The sequence below is a fragment of the Schistocerca serialis genome, chromosome 1 (genome assembly GCF_023864345.2).
Source record: "Schistocerca serialis cubense isolate TAMUIC-IGC-003099 chromosome 1, iqSchSeri2.2, whole genome shotgun sequence".
Taxonomy (NCBI): Eukaryota; Metazoa; Arthropoda; class Insecta; order Orthoptera; family Acrididae; genus Schistocerca; species Schistocerca serialis.
In genome coordinates, this window is record NC_064638.1 from 1064815207 (window position 1) to 1064840011 (window position 24805).

Sequence of the window (24805 nt, forward strand, 5' to 3'; positions counted from 1 at the left end):
GTTTGTATTTTACACTCCTCAAGATCTCTGTGAGTGAGAAACACATATTCTCAAGTATGCTCATTTCTTGTTTTTTAGGTCAGGGTAGATTTGGAAAGGTTTATACAGCTGTTAACAACCAGACTGGTGAATTAATGGCTATGAAAGAAATTCAGCTGCAACCAAATGATCATCGTACGATTCGCCGGGTTGCTGAAGAATTACGTATATTTGAAGGAATACAACACCCAGGACTTGTGCGATATTATGGTGTGGAAATTCATATTGTAAGTGTAATACACTTAAATATTATTTGGCTTTTTGTGTTCCATCTGGTTGTGGTTTGACATTTTCTTTACTTCTGCTCCTGTCCTATGATGTATTTAATTTTGGAATTGAGCTATATGTCCTATAGCACTTTTAACTGACCACAATATCTGGAGATAAGAGAAAATAGAGTGAATGCTTATTGTTATTGTTTTCAATAATTAACATCACTAAACAAATTTATGTGTCCTGTTTCTCAGGAATATATTAAACTTTCTGCCATTGCTTGTAAATATTGTTGCTGCTCTGTGGTAGAAAGTGAGACTTGTTTTTTATTCATTATTCCCCAGATTCTAAGGCACATTGCATTTATTGATTTGGTTTTTTTCCGGAAATTATGTATGTGTATTCTGCAAGTAGTTCAGTTTAATGATTGGCTTAGTGAACGAAACTATTGCTAATTAAGCATTTCCAGGTATGTAAAAAAAGAATAAACATATAGACTCCATTTTGTACATGCATTCATTTTTTCAATGTTCTTTGTTTAATTTCGTGTTGTACTGCTACCTGAATTTGACATCATTTAGGGGGCGATCATCAAAAGGGGACAGAATTGAAATTTAGTGTCTGTTGCTATTAATTTTACAGTTGTCAGTATTGTTCATATATAAAAAATAACTAACTAACTTACTTTCTTTCAAGGATGAGATGCTGATTTTCATGGAGTTTTGTGCTGAGGGGACTCTGGAGAGCCTAGTAGCTGCTACTGAAAATGGTTTACCTGAAGGCTTAATCCGTCGTTACACTTATCAGCTGTTACAAGCTGTAAAAACTTTACATGATCATGGCATTGTACATAGAGATATCAAAAGTAAGTCTCTCTCTCCCATATTTCCGTTTTTTATCGAAACATTTTGTTGCAGTCTGTACAAGTTACCATTGAGGCTATATAATGTGTAACATTTTTAATGTTTGATAATTATTAAAGGGAATAGTGTCTTGATCCACTGAGAATCACTTACCTACTGCCAAAGAAATAACTTGGGGGGAAAACTTATGTAGTGCATAAATATACTAGAGGAATATGCAAATGAACATCTCCAAAGATGTGAGGTAGAAAAGCCCAGTGTACATGGAGCATTGATAGTAGGCATTTGAAGCAGTGATTCAGTGCACTGTGCTTTAGGCATTGTAGAAATCATTTATGGCTCTTGATAACATTGAACCATAGAACTGCATTAGAGTTGCCAGAAGAGTTGTGTCATTTCCATCATCATAGGTGAACAGTAAACATCACAGAAAACATCAGTAAATATTTTTTCAGTGAAATAATTTCATGGTCCTGTGGACCAACATGTTGATCAATAAATGTCCACTGTATGGCATTTTGGCTGCTGGTAGTCAAAGGAAGTGTATGTGCCTGTTATCGTGGTTCTGAGCAACTGTTGTAGTCGTATTCATGCTAGGATAGCCACATTGGACATTTCATAATTGCTGATTGAACAGCAGCTATGGCACAAATTAGGGAGAATATAGCCTCAATTGTGCCTTTCAAGACCATCAGATCTTCTGTTTCATTTCGTCATCAAATCTCCAGTGATGTTGCAAAAGACTCATCCAGATGGATGAAAACAAAGGGTTGTATTTAGTGATTAGATTTTGTCTTGTCATCGGCGATGGTCATTTGTAGGTGTACCATCAACTGAATAACAATTACTGGAGTGTATCATGTTGCAGTACATGGGCCCAACTTGGGGATTAGTCTGTAGAGAGTACTATTCTAGATGACACTACAATTTTTCTGTTTGTTTAGGGAACACTGAAGCACCCATTCAAAGTCTGTCTGCGGATGATACTGTTGCTTATAGAAAAGTTACGCCACCAGAAAATTTTTTGTGAGGTGCAGGAAGACTTTCAGTGAATCAATACTTGGTTGGTGCAGGGCCCTATTGAACAGCTCATTGTCAGTTGCTGGAAACAGTTTCAGCTGTAAGATATCTTAGTATGTTATCAGGATGAGTAAGAATAATGGAAATTCTTGAATGGAGCAATTCATAAAATAAGGCAAAGGCAATTACTCACCTATAGTGGATCAGTGTGTGAAATACAGAAACTCTTTAACAGAAAATAGTTTTCACACTAGCTTTCGAGCATTAGCTTTTCTTCTGGTGGCATTACACACGTTCACACACACGACCATGCAGACATCCAAACGTACATTCCGGTAGCCACAGCGAGACAGTAATCTTGGCATGACCATGATAATGTGCGAGCGCGTGCGCACGTGTGTGTGTGTGTGTGTGTGTGTGAGAGAGAGAGAGAGAGAGAGAGAGAGAGAGAGAGAGAGAGAGAGAGAGAGAGAGGGGGGGGGGGGGGGTTTATGTATGTATTTACTAGCACTAGAATTGGAGCTAATCTTCAAAAGCTGGTGTGAATGCTGTTTACTGTTAATTATTTCTGTGCTCCACACATTTATCTGCTATATGTGAGTGGGTGTTGTATTTTACGCTGTATGTACCCATTGCAGTTTCAAGTGGAATGCTACAGAAAACTAGTTATGGGGAAGTGAGATGCCAGAGTGAGAGTCATTGCAAGAATCCTAAGGAAAATTATTTCATCCATTAAGAGGTAGTTTATGAAACTCTCATTTGCTGAGTAGTCTGATTTTACCAGATTGGTTTAACATAGGATGTTCAAATGATACAATGAATGGTAGTGTGTTTTGTCCCAGGTTTGGTTGGAAATTTCTCTTCCAACTTCAGTAGCAGATGCGGCAAGATGCAATGTGTATCATGAAGTCTATCTGCAAATACATGTCTCAAGAAGAGTGTCAGCTAGCATGTTACTTCCTCTGAGTTATATCCCATACGGTGTCTATGATGACAACAATCAGAGAAATTCAAGCTCAGTGACAATGAACAATCATTCTTTGCATGAACTTCACAGATAGAACAAGTGGGGAAGCCCATTCTGTAGCCATTCACAACTTGTCAGGGAGCTGTTTTCTTCCAATAAAACAATGTCCTTGCACACACTCGCCAACACATTTGTCAGCTTTCCTGATCAACACAGTCATCAGACCTATCCCCAAATGAGTATGTCTGTGAAATGAGATAGTAACATTTGGTGTGGTGTGTATTACTAATAACATCCCTTGACCAGTTGCAACCATAGGTAAAATTAGTGCAGATACTGTCTCTTAAAATGACATCCAACAACTCCAAGCTGTGTGCATTATTGCAGTATTATATTGTCCTAGTAAAGATTCTGCACTTGTTCAGCACACCCATAGATTCATATTTGAATAAATGTACTTTGTGTGAGGCCATAATGAGTTCATTGTTGGACTGTTTGACAGTAATCTATTTTCCTTTTCTTTCAAAATCACCAGAATGCCAAAGCAGATACTAGGTCATTACCATTGTGTTGTTTTGTTGTCATATGTGAAAGGATCTAGTTTTACAAATGTAGGCACATCTCCTGTATCCATTCATCATTACTGAATATTTAGTGACCATCATGCTGACAGAAAGCTTGTGCAGCAACTGGGTGTCTCACTATTGATGAGAATGATGTAGAGGAGGTTGCAAAGGGAATTTCATTGGTACACTCTAGGTATCAAGTGATGGTACACTCTGCTGTTGCTATTGATTTATATTTGTAATTTTGTGTGTGGCCCATGTGTGTGCAGTAATTATGTTGAAGGCAAGTGTAGTAATGTTGAAGGCAATGTATTTGTGATTCTATCAGAATAAAACTACTAATGTTTTGACATGCACCTAATTATTGAGTTTCATAGCAACAAAAAGGTGATCAGCAGTGAGGATGGTGACAGGTGATTAAGAAATATATATTATATTATTTGCTAAATGTTATCATACAGAAAGTGCAGTATGATATGAAAGGGATCCTAAAGAGGCTTTTGGTATTGGAATATAAATACTTGACATAATATTTTTAAAAAACAAAAGACATGTGTGTACAGATTAAGAACCATTGGGCTAATGAGTTTACCAGTTAAATTCACTTCATTTTACAGAGCATTTTAATTATTCTTTGAGTTTAAATAAGAAGTAATATTAAATAGCCAAGTGATTAATTTTCAAAATACAGTAAATTTTGTTGTGTATGTTTTTATTTATTTATTTTTTTCGTGCACCATTATCATTACAGCAGTCCTCTAGAATAATTCTCATAAATAGAGGATTACTTTCCAAACATGTTCGACAGCATGGTGTTTTTGAACTTCAGCATCAGCCCTTCTGGACATTCTACAACAATTATAGTCCAAGGAACATGATATAAATAAAGAGAAGACAAATAAATACTGCACAAGGATTTAAGAAGGAAAGGCAGGAAGGAATTAAGAACACAGACACTCATACATGGCCACATATCTGTAGAGAATGCAGCAATAGATCATTGCCCAACTGAATGAGAGTAGAATTTATTGCAGCTAGTGGAAGGAGTTCTTGTTGTTGTTGTTGTTGTTGTTGTTGTGGTCATGTCAGTTCAAGGTAGCCATTGCCTGCCATTAGACCATAAAATGTCATGAAAGTGAAAGACTTGATTCTGTGAAATAGTATAACCAATAAAAGTCCTCTACAAGACCCTCTAATAAGTTTAGTTGAGTAGAAGCAGAGCATGTGAAGTGTATGTGATAATTTGATTGTAAAAAAAAATGATGCCACATTTTGTGTTACAATTGGTTACATTTGTAAAAACAAAACACTGATTGTTGATGTACTGTAGTACATGAGTGCCTCTGTGAATGACTATGCTTTCTGTTGCATGTAAAATCCAAACAAGTCACTGATTTACTATGTCTGTCGAGATTTTTTTTTTTTTTTTTTTTTTTTTTTTTTTTTTTTTTTTTTTTTTTTTTTTTTTTCGTTTTGAAATTAATGTTCTGTACATATAGACAGACATTTTCAGACGGCTACCTCAACACTTAGCAAAAGCACAATCCAGGATTCAAATATTGCTTTTAATATTTCCCAGAATCACAGTCACTTCCTTAGCAGCAGCTGGACATTTTCTTTTATTTTGTCATTTTTAATGAAATTGCAATGTATATTTACTAGTATGGAAATATTGCTTGGTCTAATGTATTCAGAAATTGTGGACAAATGATCTGATAAGCAAAACAGTAACATAACATTTAACACACAATATTACAATTCAGTTCAGGAAGCAAGGTAAAGTGGTCTTCTCACATGTTGGGCAGAAGGATGGTACTAAACTTATTTAGTGTATAAAAATGCTGTGCAGAAGAATTAAATTAGTATCTTTGGTCATTAGGTGCAAACATATTCCTGACTGGTGGTGGCAACCATCTCAAGTTGGGTGACTTTGGTTCAGCAGTCAAGATTAAAGCCCATACAACAATGCCAGGAGAACTTCAAGGATTTGTGGGGACTCAGGGTTGGTATATTTAATTCCAATATCAAGAAGAGTATTTGAATAACGTTTAACTGGAATACTGGGACTGTTTGTCTTAAGAAGTTATTTTTTGCTTGCAAGAGATTTCACTGTTTGTAAACACTGTATTTTATGTATGGGTATTTGTCTGCTTCCAGCGTACATGGCCCCTGAAGTTTTCACGAAGACTGATACAGGAGGCCATGGCAGGGCAGCTGATATATGGTCTCTTGGATGTGTTGTTGTTGAAATGGCTTCTGGAAAAGTAAGTACAGCTATTATTTCAGTTTGTGGACGCTTTTCTTAAAAATATATTGATTATTGTGCATAAAGTGTCATTTTTGTAAGTTTTTGAGTAATGTTAGCATCTTGGTAAGTGAACAGTAAACTTTATATACATAAAAAGTTATTATTTTTACAGTCATTACTTGATAAAAGCATTTGAGGGTTTTTTTTTCTGCAGAGACCTTGGCCAGAGTACGACTCCAACTACCAAATCATGTACAAAGTTGGCATGGGTGAAACTCCAAGTGCTCCTCCCACTCTGTCTGAAGAGGGTCACAAATTTGTGGACCGTTGTTTACAACATGATCCACGGAGGCGTGCAACAGCCAAAGAGCTCCTTTATCACACATTTGTCAGAGTAAGTTATTTAATATATTACAGTGGTAATCACCCACATAAAATGTTGAGAGAGAGAGAGAGAGAGAGAGAGAGTGAGTGAGTGAGTGAGTGAGTGTGTGTGTGTGTGTGTGTGTGTGTGTGTGTGTTGGTGGGGGGTGGGGGTAGCAGGTACATACAGTCATAATTGAGAGGGGAATTTTAATTGTATGTTGTTTCCATTTGTTGTAAAGACTTCTATGTTTGTGTTAATTTGCAGGTGGACCTAGATGAAGAGTATCTGTCCTCAACATTACCATCTATGTTTGAAGATTACTTAAAAATCAACCCAAGGATTCTTTAAAAAGAATGAACTGCAACATTTTGTCACTGAACAATGAATACTGTTCTGCTGACACACAAAATTAATATATTTCTGTACCTGTTGATTGTTTCATAGAGTGATCAAGTTGAAGATGCCAGAAAGTCAGTAATTTTTACTGGGCTTCTGGAGGTGGTATTGTGGAGTTCCTTTTTATGGTAGCGAACTGTCTTCAGAAACATACTGTGACATGTTTAATATTGCTTTTGTGTACTACATTGTTGTCAGTTGAACATGTGTATATAGTCATAATGTTATTTTGTGATAAAATATGTCCTATGTATTTGGAGTACATGTTTATGTGTATTTATATTTGCCAGACAGTCTTGTATGTTTTAAGAAATAAAATTTGATGTTTGGAAGTTTGTGGTTTCCTTAAGATTAAAGAATGTATGTAGATGAACATGAGTGAGAACCATTTCAATGATTTTGTTTCACATCTGTTTGTGCTTATTGTTGGTTTACTAGTGTCCAAAAAGGAGAAAACTTTAGTGCACCCAGTAACAATTACAGACATTGTTAAATGTGAAATGAGCTGCTTTTTAAATATATGAGAGCTAAAGGTTCATTTTACATCATACAGCAAATGTATTTTCTGTGTAACATTATGATATTTATGTAACCGGGAAAATCCACTGATTTTCACAAATTTGTACCTTAACTGTGGTACATTGTGGGCACTTGATTGGTTATTGACGCCATTTTTGTGTGGCGCTCCTTCCTTTCAGCTTGGCTTCAGTTAATTGAGAAGAGATTTAAAGGGACCCCATATAAGGGTCAGGCATGCACTGTACACAGGAATGTGACTGAATAAATGAATAACTGACTCTTGTCAGTATATCACTTTGCCCTCTTCCTATTCATTCCCCAAACTGGTAATAAGTTCTTCCAGTGGGACATGAAAGTAGTATTGGGTTAACTTCATTCCATACTCACAAAGCAAGTTTCAGATCCAAAATTTGCACTTACAAGATATGAGATGAGCTTTTTAGCTTACGACAATATTAGCTCCTGTTCTGAAGTAAACTTCTGTGCTCCAACTATTCATTTTAGAAGAGAAAGTTCTGGTGAACACTGTGGGTTTTTAGACTAGAGAAATATGAGTGGGCCTGCAGAGATCTTAAAGGGGCAAAGTCCCAGAACTGAGTCTCACGTATTAACACATATTGGACACACAATGTAGCCACCTGTGGAGGGGGGGCAGGTGTATATTGTAGCTTAGAAAAGGATTTGTCCTAACAAAGTTCTGTCTTTTTTTTATGTCCTTGTGCATGTCTAAAAATGTAAAGGGTGGTCTAAAGTTAAAGTTCAGCAAACACCCTCATAAAATGGAAATAGATTAGCAAACATTAAAACAAAGTCCCTGCACATGAGAAAGAGGAATGAGAAAAACTTACACACTATGTCACCAACATGGCGACCATCTTGAAAGCTGCCATCTTGCATCCAATATGTAAATTTCCAATGGGAAGGTGGTCATGTGACATATTTTTTTCACTTGGCTCATCTACCAGACAAATAATGTCATCCCCATATCTGCACCAGTATATGATTTTGAAACTTTCATTTGTGGTTATCTTATCAAATATCTGATTTTATAGGTGACTGATGAAAATGTTTGCTAGTGTTCCTGATATTGGGGATCCCATGGGCAGTCCATCAGTTTGTAGATAATATTCTTTCTCAAACTGAAAGTAGTTTTGTTAAGTTGTCAGTCTGAGCATAATAGATGAACTCCATTCAGAAATAAACAAAGCTCATCAGAACATAAAATTCACACTTGAAAAAGAAAAAGAAAATCAAATAAATTTTCTTGACATTACAATTAAAAAAAGAAAATGGTAAACATACATTTAACATCTTTAGAAAACCAACAGCCACAGGCACAATAATACATTCCACATCCAACCACCCCCACAGCCAGAAACTTGCAGCACTAAGACACATGTTACATAGATTAAACAGAATCCCACTCAGCAAGAGAAACCATGAACAAGAAATGAGCACAATCATACAAATAACTAGGAACAACGGATATGACACACATGTGGTACACAAGCTCAATCAAAAAATAAAAACACAAATAAAAAACAAACACAACAGCTCCACAATACAAAAGCACTCACAAGCTGAAAACTTACAGACACACTCAACAAACCCACACAATGACAACACCACACAGAAAAGAACCAGATGGTACACCATGACCTACACACATAAACTAACACACAGAGTTGCAAACATCCTAAAGAGACAGGGCTTCAAAATAGCATATAAGCCTGGGCAAACCCTTCAATCACACCTAAGCCAGCCAGCTACCAAGAGAGACAAATTCCAACAATCAGGAATATATAAACTTGAATGTCAAAGTTGTGATGCAGTATACATAGGCATGACATGCAGGAATTTTCAAGCAAGATACAAAGAACATTTCAGATGTTGGAAGTATGAAACAAACCATTCCACATTTGCAGAGCATTTAAAACACTACAACCATCATCCTACAAACATGGAACAAGAAATAAGCAACCATGACAAACATCTTATCCAAATGCAAGAAAACTTCCACATCCAGAAAGCCATAGCAGAAAACAAACATGTGATAAATGAACACACACACATCAGCACAGGCTCCCTACTACACTTAGTAAAGGAAATGATAACATAAAACAAAAAATAATAAGAATAAAAGAAGAAAACTCTTCCCCACATCATCTGGAGACACACACACACACACACACAAATGCATACTCGAACAGACCACAGGTACTTCAATAGTTACACTCATAAGTTTGGCAATAACATTCGATCTTTGGCAAAAACATTTGACAGTTGGCAACAGAAACCAAAACATTGCTTCAAAACAAGCGTTCAGTGCATAGTGTTGTGGAATGGGGAAAAAAAAACCGCAAATTGGCGTTCATAAGAAGAAGAACAACACCAAAAATGCAACAGGAGCGTAATATGTAGGAAATTGTCCACGCAACCTGTAAGTACAGTTCAAAACATTACTACTTAATAGGAAATACCAACCACCAGAACTATTTATAACCTATAAGCACAATGACAAAAATGTAAATAAAATAGCTAACATATGTACATATTCTAGGCCACTGGTGATGCCTTGCAGAAAATAAAGGCGAAACGCGTATGGCACTAAAATTGTGTTTTATTCAGTTGCTGTCAGACGGTCCATAAGTAAAAATTATTAATATACCGTAATATTACACGCAACTAAGGAAGACAGGACTATAAAAGTTGAAGATGTCAATACAGCTATGTCAAGCATTCCCTGTCAACGTGTACAACAGGTTCAAGAAAATACATCTGAGACTCCATACGACGATACAGCATATAAAATTCAACAAAACATGCAAAAAGAACAATTTAATTCCAAGTTAAATTAATGTAAAGGTTAAAAACAGTTCTACAGTGGCACAAAAGTCGAAATCATTTGCAGAACGATATTGGTTACTACATGAAATTAAGATGCTCTATTCGAAAAAACAGCACCTAAACATGATGCTCTATGAGACTCATCTAGAATTGGCAAAAAACGTAGGAAATGCCGCAGTTTTCATGGCACTAGTAGAAAAAACTGAATACAACACATACACAGCAATGAAACATTTACTAACCAAACATAAACAGAAGATAATGAAACTAACAGTAAAAAAGACGCAAAAACACATTTACATTTTAAATGTGAAACCACATGAGCACCAACACACATTCCATCCACGCTTAGTTAACCGATCAGAGACAGAACTACACGAAAACGAAAAAATGCTCTTGGAAAAAGGTTTGAAACACTGCACCAATAGCAAAGTGAACAATCAATACATAGAAAATCTCATAGTAGAAACCGAACACATCCTTACACGTGAAGAACAACAAAATAATTGTGAAATAAACATAGGACTGACAAGAGAACTAGTAAAAGAAGAAATAAAAGGCATAATAAAACAAACACAGCTGACACGCAATAAGAACAACCAAACGGAAGCAGCTACTATGAAAAGGTTAAAACAAAAGTTAACAGACAATAACGTATTAATAACAAGAGCAGACAAGGGAAATGTAACAGTACTCATGGATAAAGAGCAATACATCACAAAAACCAAGGAATACACAAACACCAACGCCATACAAAAACTGAAGTCAGATCCAACTACACGATTCCAGGCAAATGTGAAATGAACACTGAAAAACATTGAACACACACTCACAGACAAACAGAAATACTACTTAACACAGAAAAGCCCACAAGCACAGACACTCCGCAGTCAACCGAAAGTACTTAAAGACGGAATGCCAATGAAAGCTTTTGTCAACTTCAAGAAAGCCCCAACATATCACATAGCCAAACACCTCTAAAAGTTAGTTACAAAACACTATAAAGTAGAAAACAACAGAACAGTGATAAACACAGGAAACCTAATAGAAAACATACAGAACATACAGGTACCACACACAGCATCACTGATTTCATTCGATATAGAAAATATGTATACCTCCATCCCTATCACAGAAACAATAGAAATCATAGAACAAAATCTCTCATCCCACAGCAACCTCACCACAGATGCAATAAAAGAAATAACAGATATGCTCAGACTGACAACTGAACAAAACTACTTTCAGTTTGGGAAAGAATATTATCTACAAACTGATGGACTGCCCATGGTATCCCCAATATCAGGAACACTAGCAAACATTTTCATCAGTCACCTATAAAATCAGATATTTGATAAGATAACCACAAATGAAAGTTTCAAAATCATATATTGGTACAGATATGTGGATGACATTATTTGTCTGGTAGATGAGCCAAGTGAAAAAAATAGATGAACTCCATTCAGAAATAAACAAAGCTCATCAGAACATAAAATTCACACTTGAAAAAGAAAAAGAAAATGAAAATCAAATTTTCTTGACATTACAATTAAAAAAGAAAATGGTAAACATACATTTAACATCTTTAGAAAACCAACAGCCACAGACACAATAATACATTCCACATCCAACCACCCCCACAGCCAGAAACTTGCAGCACTAAGACACATGTTACATAGATTAAACAGAATCTCACTCAGCAAGAGAAACTATGAACAAGAAATGAGTACAATCATACAAATAGCTAGGAACAACGGGTATGACCACATGTGGTACACAAGCTCAATCAAAAAATAAAAACACAAATAAAAAACAAACACAACAGTTCCACAATACAAAAGAACTCACAAGCTGAAAACTTACAAACACACTCAACAAACACACACAATGACAACACCACACAGAAAAGAACCAGATGGTACACCATGACCTACACACATAAACTAACACACAGTGTTGCAAACATCCTAAAGAGACAGGGCTTCAAAATAGCATATAAGCCTGGGAAAACCCTTCAATCACACCTAAGCCAGCCAGCTACCAAGAGAGACAAATTCCAACAATCAGGAATATATAAACTTGAATCTCAAAGTTGTGATGCAGTATACACCGGCATGACATGCAGGAATTTTCAAACAAGATACAAAGAACATTTCAGATGTTGGAAGTATGAAACAAACCATTCCACATTTGCAGAGCATTTAAAACACTACAACCATCATCCTACAAACATGGAACAAGAAATGAAAATAATGAGAATAAGCAACCATGACAAACATACAAATGCAAGAAAACTTCCACATCCAGAAAGCCATAGCAGAAAACAAACATGTGATAAATGAACAAACACACATCAGCACAGGCTCCCTACTACACTTAGTAAAGGAAATGATAACATAAAACAAAAAATAATAATAATAAAAAAAGAAAACTCTTCCCCACATCATCTGGAGACACACACACACACACACACACACACACACACAAATGCATACACGAACAGACCACAGGTACTTCAATAGTTACACTCATAAGTTTGGCAATAACATTCGATCTTTGGCAAAAACATTTGACAGTTGGCAACAGAAACCAAAACATTGCTTTAAAACAAGCGTTCAGTGCATAGTGTTGTGGAATGGGGGGAAAAAAAACCGCAAATTGGCGTTCATAAGAAGAAGAACACCACCAAAAATGCAACAGGAGCGTAATATGTAGGAAATTGTCCACGCAACCTGTAAGTACAGTTCAAAACATTACTACTTAATAGGAAATACCAACCACCAGAACTGTTTATAACCTATAGGCACAATGACAAAAATGTAAATAAAATAGCTAACATATGTACATATTGCAGGCCACTGATGATGCCTTGCAGAAAATAAAGGCGAAACGCGTATGGCACTAAAATTGTGTTTTATTCAGTTGCTGTCAGACGGTCCATAAGTAAAAATTATTAATATACCATAATATTACACGCAACTGAGGAAGACAGGACTATAAAAGTTGAAGATGTTATGAGAATGATAGCAAAATCTCCAGACTAAATTCTAATCAAACATATACATGAAAACTAAGTCCATTTTGTGATCGCAATACACGAAATATGCATCAGCTCAATACAGTTCAGAGCTCAGTATAATTATTCACACATCAACACACACAGTATGAAGAATAGTCATCCATACGCTGACTGTTGTCAGCTGTGTAGCACAATTGAAAAAGTCAGAGTGCTACTCTGTAGCACATTCAGACCTCTCGAAATATGAAGTCCCTTCAAAAGTTAAGAGTATTGCAGCGGCCGTTCACCACCCAGTATCAGTCACCTATACAACTGAATCACGCAAGTTACCATAGGCAGGTCTGCTTACTTCCAGCACTCAGCTTAAAGTGACCAGAATCGCTCCCCTTAGCTTTCACTGCAAAAGTCCCAGTCTTCATTTGACTCCCATAGTGTTCCGCTACTGTCAGCTTTCCCAGAGGCTGAAGACCATCCCCACCAAAAATACATCATTCTTACATGCTGTAGACATCAATTGACTCAACTTTGACCATTTCCCAGACTAAACTAATACATTACAACAAAATTTAAATAAAGAAATAATATAAATATTTGATCACACTCGGGCCATTCACAATAATTACAAATAAAAAAGTGTGTTCATAATTAAATAAGCTAGTGTTCTTGTGAAAGTGTGCTCACATTAAATGGCAATGAACTGTCATTAAAAATTATTTAAACAATTATTTATGCCTTCTCAACAGAAGCATCTTTTGATTCTTTTTTCAACTGTCATGTCCAAGGACACGTGATTGACCACTTTTAAATTAGTATAATTTTTAATAGCATTTGCAATCAACAATTACATAAATTTTCTGATAAATAGTAAACTGTTCATGAAATAGTACACACACATAACAAAATGAGAAGCATTCATTTTATGTGTAAGTGTGAAGAAGATGATGATCTGACAAACATTTGTGCAATAAAGATATGAAAGACATAACAACTCAAGAAATAAAGGTACATAGCTTACAGAGATGATAGTTTTACTATAACTGTCATCTGAGATATTGCATGTTGAAACTGCACAAAGTATTTAAAAGTTGTTAATTCAGAGGTTCATTGTGAAAATGTCTATTCACTGTGAAATATTAACTTCTGTAGTTTTGAAGATATTGAAATATTGTTGTGTCATTGGATGTGCCTCATTTTTCTGAGATTGCAGGTGTATTCAGATTTGCACTACTATTTGACTGTTAGTTATTGTCTAATCTCAAAGAACTGTAACTTGGTCATCTTTAAGAGTTTTTGACACGCTGCCATTTTTGGAAGCATATGCTGCACAAAGGCCGTGCAATTAACAGCAATCCAAATTTCCAGATAAGAGATTTTCCCCATTTTAGGTGATGCTGCTAGTCTTTGTACTTGGACTCGTCCGTACCGATCAGCTAGCCAGAAGTTGGAACTGCCATGGCATGCCATGGGACTTGGGCCCGGCAGTGTTCAGCCATACCACAAATACATCTTACCTTGTATCAATAATGGGTGGCTGATTAGCTCGCCTAAACACGCGTAACATTACATGGGTCATTGCTGAAGATTTCAACAGTCACCACCCAACCATACAACCTTTTGCTCACAGTGCAGTTGCCAAACTTTTGGCTAAATTCTGGACAACAGGTTCCATTGCTAATAAACTGAAAGCTGGAAGCCCAAAATCTGCCACCAATGAAGCAACAACAGTGAGTGTGTTGGCACCATTTAGCAAGAGTCCCCAACGGAGCACTCATCGCCTGTCGCAAGAATGTGGTGTTAACCGTACCTCAATTCTGTGAATTTTATTGCAGGATGGGTGACACAACTACTGTGGATAAACTCTTGTTTTCCCTATCAGGTATGTTCAGTGATGAAGCTAGTTCCTTTATCAATGGTGAGGTGAATAGCAGAATCAAAGGTATTGGTCAGACACAAATCTACACTGGATTGATGCTTCTAAAATGGTTGGTTGCCAAAAAGTGATGGTCTGGTGTGTTGTGTGGTGTTACCTTTTTTAAAAGGTTCATTAACAGCCAGTAGTTATCTGAGGTTGTTGGATGAAGAGGTGTTTGCTTAACTGTTAATGGAGAAGGGGACATTTCTGGAATTCTTCCAACACAGTGGAGTCCTGCCGCATTGTTGACACAGTGTGCTGGCATATCTGAATGTGCAGTTCCCCCAGTAGTGGATTGATTGTAGGGGTGCAGTGGAGTGGCCACTATGTTCACTAAATTTAACTCCTTTGGTTTTTTACCTGTAGTGTCATGTCAAAGCAGTGATTTGTGGTGAAAGTACTGTATCTAGTTGATGCATGCAGTCAAATTCAGCTAGATGTGTTGGTCAAAGTTCACCAGGACTTTGTTCAGATGATACCGTTAACACTCTGAGGTAATGGATAGCATATCAAATCATTCCTATGACGGTTGGTTTTTTCTCAGGAGTGTGTAACTTTGGCTTAATGCCTTTCCGGTACATAATGCTCACACAGCCGAATGTGTCACTGCTGCCATACATAATTGGTTGCAACTTGTGAATGAATAAAGCTATGTTCAAAACAAAACATTGTTTTTCTGGTGAAATTCTTGCTGTGTGTGATATGTCATATGATCACCTTCCCGTTGGAAATTTTCAAGTTGAGTACAAGATAGCAGCTTTCAAGATGACCGTCCGGCCCCGGTAGCTGAGTGGTCAGTGTGACGGAATGTCAATCCTAAGGTCCCGGGGTCGATTCCCGGCTGGGTCGGGGATTTTCTCCGCTCAGGGACTGAGTGTTGTGTTGTCCTAATCATCATCATTTCAGCCCCATCGACGCGCAGGTTGCCGAAGTGGCGTCAAATCGAAAGGCCTGCACCAGACGAACAGTCTACCCGACGGGAGGCCCTAGCCACTCGACATTTCATTTCATTTTTCAAGATGGCCACTGTGTTGTTGACATAGCCTGTAAGTTCCCCCCCCCCCCCCCCCAACCTCCCCCCCTCCCCCCCACCCCACCTTCCTCATTTATAGGAACTTTGGTTTACTGTTTGCTACTCCATCTGGGTTTTATGCTACTCCATCTGGATTTTATGAGGGTGTTTCTAGACTTTTGGACCAATTGAACAATGGAAAATCTGAGATGTAATAGCAGTAACTGTATGAATTAGGATATATTTCTATTCAACACACAGATGAGGCATTGAGCAACGGACAGGCATATTTAAAAACAGAGTTTAAGATATTATTCAGCTGTTGGACAAAGTCCTTCATCAGATAAAGAAACAAACACACACACATTTCTTACATGCAGAGGTAAGTAAGTAATTATACAAGGCTACTACAAATAAAACATAAAGCATAGGTACCATACTTGTGGTGACAATCAAAAATTTTTATCCCTAACGTATATATAGAAAGAAAGAAAAATAACTTTCCCCTCTAAAAATGAGTAAAATGCTGTTCTTAGCCATATGTGCACGAGAAAAGAAGAGTGCTATTGGTGTCTAACTGTCTCAAAATGTTTCAGCATTCTCCAAATGGCAAAACATGCTTCTTGCATTTCAGCTTTCAAAACTAATATTCCTGGAGCAAATATGATGTTGATTTTTATTTTTGGACAGCCGTGAAGTATTCTCAAACTAGCAACTGATTTCCTCTTCACAGTGTAAGTACTGAGTTTAGTACATCTTTCCTCTATCCAATGTCAACTGACTTATATAGTGTACTTTAGTGCCAGCTGCAAAGCAACAGTCATATAATTTTTAATCAGTAATGTCAGCACCCATTTTCATGTTTCCTTGTCTTTCTGAGCCTGCATTATTAGGTGAAAAATTGTAGGTTTTTCCTAGGCAGGTCAGGGCCAGAATTTACACAGCATGCAATACAACATGATGTGAAGCAGATTCCCCAAAACGATGTGGTGCAATGGAACATTCATACTGCAGGTGATGCAGTGCGAAGTGAAGCAGTATCCACAAAGTAAAGTGATGGCGTGATCTGGCAAGTGAGGAGTAATAGTTGCTGAACAGTCTTGGCATGATGTTATTTGTCGTCAACCCAACAAATACATTTTTGATAAAACACAGTGCTCTTAGAATTCAGACAGTCATGAATGGATGCATAAAATAAAGTAGAAGAAGAGGACTATTGCAGAATTTCATCATTTGTATGCTGACTTGAGAAAAATTGAAGATAAATTTTAAAATTATTTCAGAGTGAGTACAGTGTCATCTGTTTCATTTAGATCACAGAAGCAAAACAAAAATTACGGGAAGGCTATTACCACTGAAGAGAAACTTATTGTCACCCTCAGGTAAGTACACATCATTAAGTCAACAAAACACTTTTCACTATCATAAATTTTCAATTTGTGGTATAGCCACCACATTTTATAAATTATAACATAGCTGAAACGGAGATGAAACATGTTCTCAAGAGTTCATGTAAAGCATCAAAGTTTCCATATGCTTGGGGTTTGAAATAACACTTTCAGCTTGAGGATTTTCAGGTCCATAACGTGACATGAAAGAATGTGCAGTGGAAGGGGTTGAATGTTATAACACTTCCTAAAATCTACTGCATGTTAATTCTAGCTCTCAACTGAGTTTCAGGTCATAATTTTCACATAATGGAAAAAAAACTGCATGATAACTATCATCTTGAAATTCCTATTTTGACATTCATTGCTCACTAATCTTTAGCTTTCATTTTTCTATATTTAGCAACTCTGAATTTGTTTGCAGATTTCCTTGGCCTCTTACTTTGGTTGTCTTTGTATGGGGAGAGTAAGGTGAAGGTACTGAAATGGAGGTCTTGGAACTTTCTGAGATACTTGAAAAGATGATGAGATGCTCTCATCATCTGAAACAGTCTGTGTGTCGGTAACAGCCGCTGGCAATTGTATGTCTTTGTTTTGAAATCTGGTTGTTTCCCTGTGTAAAGCATTGCTGTTCATCTGCCTTGGAGTCAAGTCTGTCAAGAACACCAGCACCTTGTACCGTGGCCAATTGCATTGGAATGCTGGAGTGGCACACCTTCAACTCCTGAACATTCTATGTGAGGCTTTTTCACTTCCATGCATAACATATCATTTAAATATTTCCGCTTAATCTTACTGCCTCTCCTAGAAATACAGACATAAATATTGGCATAAATAACTTAGTAGACTTCATACTGAATACAATATATTTTTGTCCTTAGCATATTATTGCAAATCCTGAAAAGATCCTTGTGTCATTCAATTTGGTTCATTTCATTCTTTATCAGTTAATTTTTGGTCAGGAATGTCTTTCAATGCACTGTTGCAGTCATTTTGGATGGGTCTAACTACAGTCGCCCAACGTATGCATGAAATGTGTGCCACAAGAAGGGAAATTTTGAGCAGCCCTGTACACCTGCCTCTTCCTACTATACCACAGCTTCAAACCACAGTACAGCACAGCGTAGCACATGTATGCCAGGTGGAATTTTCCAAATTATGTGGGGTCCATTGATGGCAGCCACATTCATGTGAAGTGCCTCGCTGATTCTGTGACAGTGTACAACAGTTACATTCCCTCGGCCCCTTCATCCCCACTCCCACCCCTGCTTGCTTTACTAGCTGTAGCTGAGTCTAACTGCAGATTAATAGTAATTGACATTGAAGGTTACAGCAAGAAATTATATTTCGGTACACTTAGGACAAGTGATTTGTACAATAATATTTTGAACGCTCCTCAAAACTGGTTACTACTGAAAGAACTTCCAGTACTTCAATACAAGCCCCATTAGTGTTTACTGGAGATGAAGCCTTTCCCTATTAGGAAATTTAATGTTTCCATTTCCTGGACTGTCGCTGAGTGAGGAATAAAGGTTATTTAACTTGAGGTTATCAAGGACTAGAACGATGGTGTTGGAGTTATGGCCAGCAAGTGGCGTTTTCTCTGAAAGGAAATAGAAACTTCTGTAGAATACGCAAGATGTTATTATTCAGTGTACCTGTGTCTTGTATGATGTAATAATCGATAAAGATGGGCAGGACACCTACCTCAGTTGTTTGTTCAACAGCTTGTAATCAAAAACTACGATTTGGCAGCATGCTGTCAAAATGGCAGAACAACAGTAGTGCTACAAGAAGAGCGAGGAGTGTCAGTTTTTGAATGCCTCTCTATGTCAACAATCATTAATGCAAACATATTTCATGACAGTTTATTGAATACTGTAACTATTGTAGGAATCAATTTCTTTGTCATAATGATTAAATCTATACATAAGTTAGATGTGATAATACAAAACACTTTTTTGTGTTACTTATTTCTCATGCTTTTGTAGTTATTTATTTTAAATTGTGTACTTACAGTCTGCTCCACAATCTTGAGCTACTTCATTCCAAGCTTGGTATACCAGATACCTTTTGTTGTGTTTGTTTTTCTGGGTGGTAATGCACATTATTAATGAGCCTTTCAATCTCCACTGCAAGAAACCACTCCATACAATCGCACAAAACACAAACCTGCTTGTCACTACATCACTTCGCATAGCTTCGCTCCATTTGCAATCTAAAGGTGTACCAGGCTGTTCCATTGTTAAACCAAGCCCGTCCATTGCCACAAGATTTCTGTGCGTCATTGCTCAGCTTGGTTCAGCATCGTGTTGCGAGCAGTGTGAATTCGGCCTTGAAACGAGAAAGCGGCTGTTTGGGTTGCAGAACACATGTGGAGTGCACATGGCCTTTTGTTAGGAGATGGACAGTAGTTTGAAGATCTCTGATCAATGCTTGCCAGTCAACTGGCAGAGAGTAAAATGTGATCAGATACAAGGTACACACACTTCGAATGTCAAAATTTTAACAGTAAATTGCTGAAGTATTTTTAATAAAGTTCCTGTATTTATCATTCGCTAGGATAGCTGTCGTGTTCAAGTTATGCTGGGAACCAGAAACTGGATGAGAACCACAGTAAAAAGTTCCAAAATATTCAATTAGGAGTGAAATGTAATTAGAAAGACAGGTTGGAGTTCAGAGGAGGGGAAAGCTGGGGGCGTACACTGCACCGACAAAATGTTATGACTAGTGAGGTTGAAACTGAATCTGACTGCGAAGTTATCTGGACACGAGTAACTGTTCTAGTTGAAGTCAAATTAATCATTGGATCTTTTTCCGTCCACCTAGAGCTGCATCAAACCAGTCTCAGGACTGAAGACCACAACAACAACAACGATTGTAATGTAACAAATGCAGAAGCATTCAAAGAAAGTCTCTGCGCAGAAGCTTGAAAGTACCTTGAACGTGCTGTAGAGGCAACTTTAACTTACCGAGTATGGATGGGATGTTTCTGGATTGTTGCAGGTGGTACAGACACACAGTCTTCTGAAGAAGTTCTGAACACTTTCTCTGAAAGCTGCCTTGAGCAACTAGTGAGGCAACATATGTGTATTGAAAATATTTTAGACCTTGTAGCTACAAATAGGCCTGACACCTGACTTTATCGATACTCAGTATAGAAACGGGGATTAGTGTTACAATGTTACCATAGCCATAATGGTTACTGAAGTTAATAACTATATCAAGAAGTCTAGGAGAGTTTTTATGCTGCAAAGAGCAGATAAACAATTGTTAGCATAGTTCCAATATGATGAACAAGAGGATTAAAGACAGAAAAGACCCCACCATGGTTTAATAACAAAAATTCAGAAAATGTCAACAGCACAAAGTTAGTATAAGGGGCATTCAAATGAAACCGGGTCACTAGTGTAAGGTAATGGCAACAATTTTATTAACTCAGAGAAACGTAGCTATACACAGTACACATACTTGAAAATAGTCGCCAAAACTGTTGACACATTTATTCCATTGTAACACAAACCGGTTGATTACATCCTTGAAGAAGCTAGTAGGCTGCTGTCGGATCCGGGCCTGAACCCAGTCACATACTTCGTCTTCCATTGTGAATCAATGTCTGCGAATAGCTTGTTTTAGAGTTAAAAACACACGAAAGTCACACGGTGAAAGGTTGGGACTGTACGGTGGATGTTCCAGCAGTTTCCCACCAAACCTGCTGCAGTGTCATCTTCACAACATTGGCCCTGTGTGGGCGGGTATTATCATGCAGGGGGATAAAGCCAGTGGATAACATGCCTCAGTGTTTCGAGTGAATGGCTTGTGTAAGGTTCTGTAAAGTGGCTTGATAATGTTGGGCACTGATGGTGGTTCCCGTTCCAGGCACTTGACGAGCAGCAAGCCCTTGTGGTCAAAAAGAGGAGGACATCATGACCTTACCAGACGGAACTGGTGTGCACGGCCTTGGATATCTTTGGAGATGGTGAACTCGCATGTTTCCATTGCTTGCTCTGATGCTTACTTTCCGGTTCAAAATGTTGACACCCTGTTTCGTCACCTGTGACAGTATGCGACTGAAAGCCATATTCCTCCTCATGATAATGTAACAGATGACTCAAAGACAGGGCCATTCGAGTACTGTGCTGTTTGGCGGTCTATTGGTGGGGAACACACTGTGCACAGATTTTTCGAAAGTTCAAGTGTTGATGTATTATGATGTGGGCAGTGCCCACGCTAATACCCAGTAACCGATGGATCTCGTCCACAGTGATTCTGCAGTTGTCCAAGACTAAAGCATTCACTTCTGCAACCATTTTCAATGTGATGACATGATGAGCTTGTCCAGGATGAGGATCAACTTCCAGTGGCTTGCGCCCCTCAAGGAATTGTTTGCACCATCCCTCAACACTTGAACGATCCAGACTGTGCTCACTATACACAGCCTTCGTCTGTCGATACATTTCATGGCTCCCAGCTCCCACCACCAAAAATTGAATCACTCCTCATTCTTACTTACTTGCCTGCATGTTCGGTAGTGGACGGTAACTTGTGTGACCACCTTTTCTTCGGCATGAAACCATACTGGCACTATGCAACATCAAACGGTGCGCATGTGTCTACAAAATAGATGGTGCCACCTTATCTGCAGTTATGTGGTGCCACCTTACGTGTAAGGCAAAGGTAGATGCACTGACCAGGTTTCATCTGAATGAACTTTGTAAAAATTTGTGCATGTATAAAAAGTTCGATGTGCAAAGCATACAACAACCTCATCATACACCATCATGCATTAGCAAAAAATCTTGCCAAGAATCCTAGAAAATTCTGGCCCCCACATAAAATCACTAAGAGGATTGAGAGCTTCTGTTCATACATATTTATTCCTGTTAAGGATCACAACATGTTTCATACAAGGTATTAGTTGTGGTCAATGAAGACAGTGCTCAGAATTGAGTACACATAATTCTAATCACACCAAATCAGCATATGTTAAACGGCTCAGACTAAATGTGATAAGCAAACTGAATGTACTCTGGCCTGAAGATGGTCATTACTGACCAGAAATTAATAATCTGGTATAAAACATTTTGTGCTCTGTAACCGTACCTTTTTGGATCATTGTGGAGTTTTGCTCAACTACATCATAACTCGTGAACTTCTATTCAGTCACTCATATACATTCTGGTGTGGCAGTAGAAGGCAGAAATTGGAAAGCTGATGTTTTAAATCTCACATTAAAAAAAAAAAATTATTCATGCAGAATGGTTGTACAGACATAACGTAATTTGACCAACACATTGTCTCCAATTCGGAGGACATAGAAATAGGCATCCTCAATGTTGAGAAGCAACTGAAAGAGTTGAAAACAAATAAAAGGGTAAAAGACTGGACCCACAAAATTAAAGACCAATAACCTTAAAACCCAGAATGAATTTTTCACTTTGCATTGGAGTTTGCACTGATGTGAAACTTCCTGGCAGATTAAAACTGTACATGATGTCAAGACTTGAACTCAGGACCTTTGCCTTTTGCAGGTAAGTGCTCTGCCAATTGAGCTATCCAAGCACGACTCACAACCTGTCTGCAATAACCTTTCTTCCAGGAATGCTAGTCCTGAAAGATTTGCAGTAGAACTTCTACGAAGACTGGAAGGTAGGAGATGACATACTAGTGAAAGTAAAACTGAGAGCAGGTCATGAGTCGTGCTTGGACAGCTCAGTCTGTAGAGCAGTTGTTTGTGAAAGGCAAACATGCAAAGTTCCAATCTCTCCCCAGCACACAGTTTTACTCTGCCAGGAAGTTTCATACTTAACATTGTTTCACTTCAGAATTCTTGGGCATAAACTAGGTTCAAATATAATAAATTTCCTTGAGGGAGAAAAGCTTATATCCACAAACCAACAAACACCTTGTGTGAAACTAAACTTGCCTCTTTCTCAAATGATATCTCCGACCAATAGATGAAGAGCAACAGGTGGATTCCATATTTCTAGATTTTCAGAAAAGCTTTTTATATAGTGCCACACTGTAGACTGTTAACAGAAGTCCAAGTATACAGAATATACTAGGTATGTGAAGGGCTTGAGGACTTTTTAAGTAAATGTACCTAGTACATTGTTCTGGATCATGAGTGTTTATCGACAGAAGGGTATTGTCAGTATCGCCCCAGGAAAGTATAACAGGACAACTCCTGTACATAAATGCTCTGATGGATAGGATGAGCAGAAATTTGCAGCTGTTTGCTGACAATGCTGCATTGTACAGGAAAGTGTAATCATTGAGTGACTGTAGCACAGTACAGAACAACTAAGACAAAATTTCTGTTTGGTGTGATGAATGGCAGCTTGCTCTGAATGTTAAGTGCAACCTAGTACAGATGGGTAGGGTAAACAATCCTGTAACATTGGCATACAACTTGACTGATGCACTGTTTACAACAGTCACATCAGTTAAATGTAAGTGTGAAGTTGCAAAGCACCACGGAATGGAACAAACACATAAGGTTGATGATAAGGAAACCGAATTGTTGATATTGATTTACTGGAAGAACTTTAGGAAGAGGAGATAACACACAGAACAATTTTGTGGCCAATTTTTGAATACTGCTAGAGCATTTGGAATTCTCAACAGGTCAGATTAAAATAAGACATAAATCATTCAGAGATGTGCTACTCAATTTGTTACTAATAGGTTTGATCAACTCACAAGTATCACGGAAGTAGTCTGTGTACTCGATGAGAATACCTGGACAGAAGAAGACTTTATTTTTGGGAAACAGTATTGAGGAAAGTTGGAGAGCTGGCATTTGTGCCAGACTGCAGATTGATGCTACTGCCACCAAATTTCATTTCACGTAAGGATCATGAAGATGAGAAAAATCAGGGCTTGTACAGAAGCTGAAACATGGAAGAGAATGACTAATGGTTACCCTCCCGTCATGCGGCATGACAACTCATGGGGGTGGGCGGAAGAGATAATCATTGCAGGCCTGCCAGATAGCATGCACGCTATTCACTACGAAGAAAAGGATACAGGATCCTTCTGATTCAAATGTTCACACTAAAATAAATAAGAAACTTAGACGACAATATAAAGCTCTCATTGTAAAAGCTGATCGGGAGGCTTTGCAAATGATGTATGATGGGCATTACCTAAGTACAACACTAGATTTCTTCAAAAATAACAGCGTAAAAGAAGAATGAGATTTTCACTCTGCAGCGGAGTGTGCACTGATATGAACCTGGCAGATTAAAACTGTGTGCCCGACCGAGACTCGAACTCGGGACCTTTGCCTTTCGCGGGCAAGTGCTCTACCATCTGAGCTACCGAAGCACGACTCACGGCCGGTACTCACAGCTTTACTTCTGCCAGTATCTCGTCTCCTACCTTCCAAACTGATGAGATACTGGCAGAAGTAAAGCTGTGAGTACCG

The 24805-nt window shown here is 37.8% G+C and overlaps 1 protein-coding gene across 2 annotated transcripts in view; it reads left to right on the forward strand.

Annotated features, from left to right (window-relative positions):
• LOC126415753 (mitogen-activated protein kinase kinase kinase 4) overlaps positions 1 to 6991 on the forward strand; it is a 212394-nt gene extending 205403 nt beyond the window's left edge. For both annotated transcript variants that reach the window (XM_050083454.1, XM_050083455.1), the window contains exons 19-24: positions 79 to 266; positions 949 to 1117; positions 5548 to 5670; positions 5826 to 5932; positions 6131 to 6310; positions 6548 to 6991. In XM_050083454.1, coding sequence (XP_049939411.1) covers positions 79 to 266; positions 949 to 1117; positions 5548 to 5670; positions 5826 to 5932; positions 6131 to 6310; positions 6548 to 6631 — 851 coding nt within the window. In that variant the 3' untranslated portion in view covers positions 6632 to 6991. The remainder of the gene's footprint in view (positions 1 to 78; positions 267 to 948; positions 1118 to 5547; positions 5671 to 5825; positions 5933 to 6130; positions 6311 to 6547) is intronic.
• The last annotated feature ends 17814 nt before the right edge of the window (positions 6992 to 24805 follow it).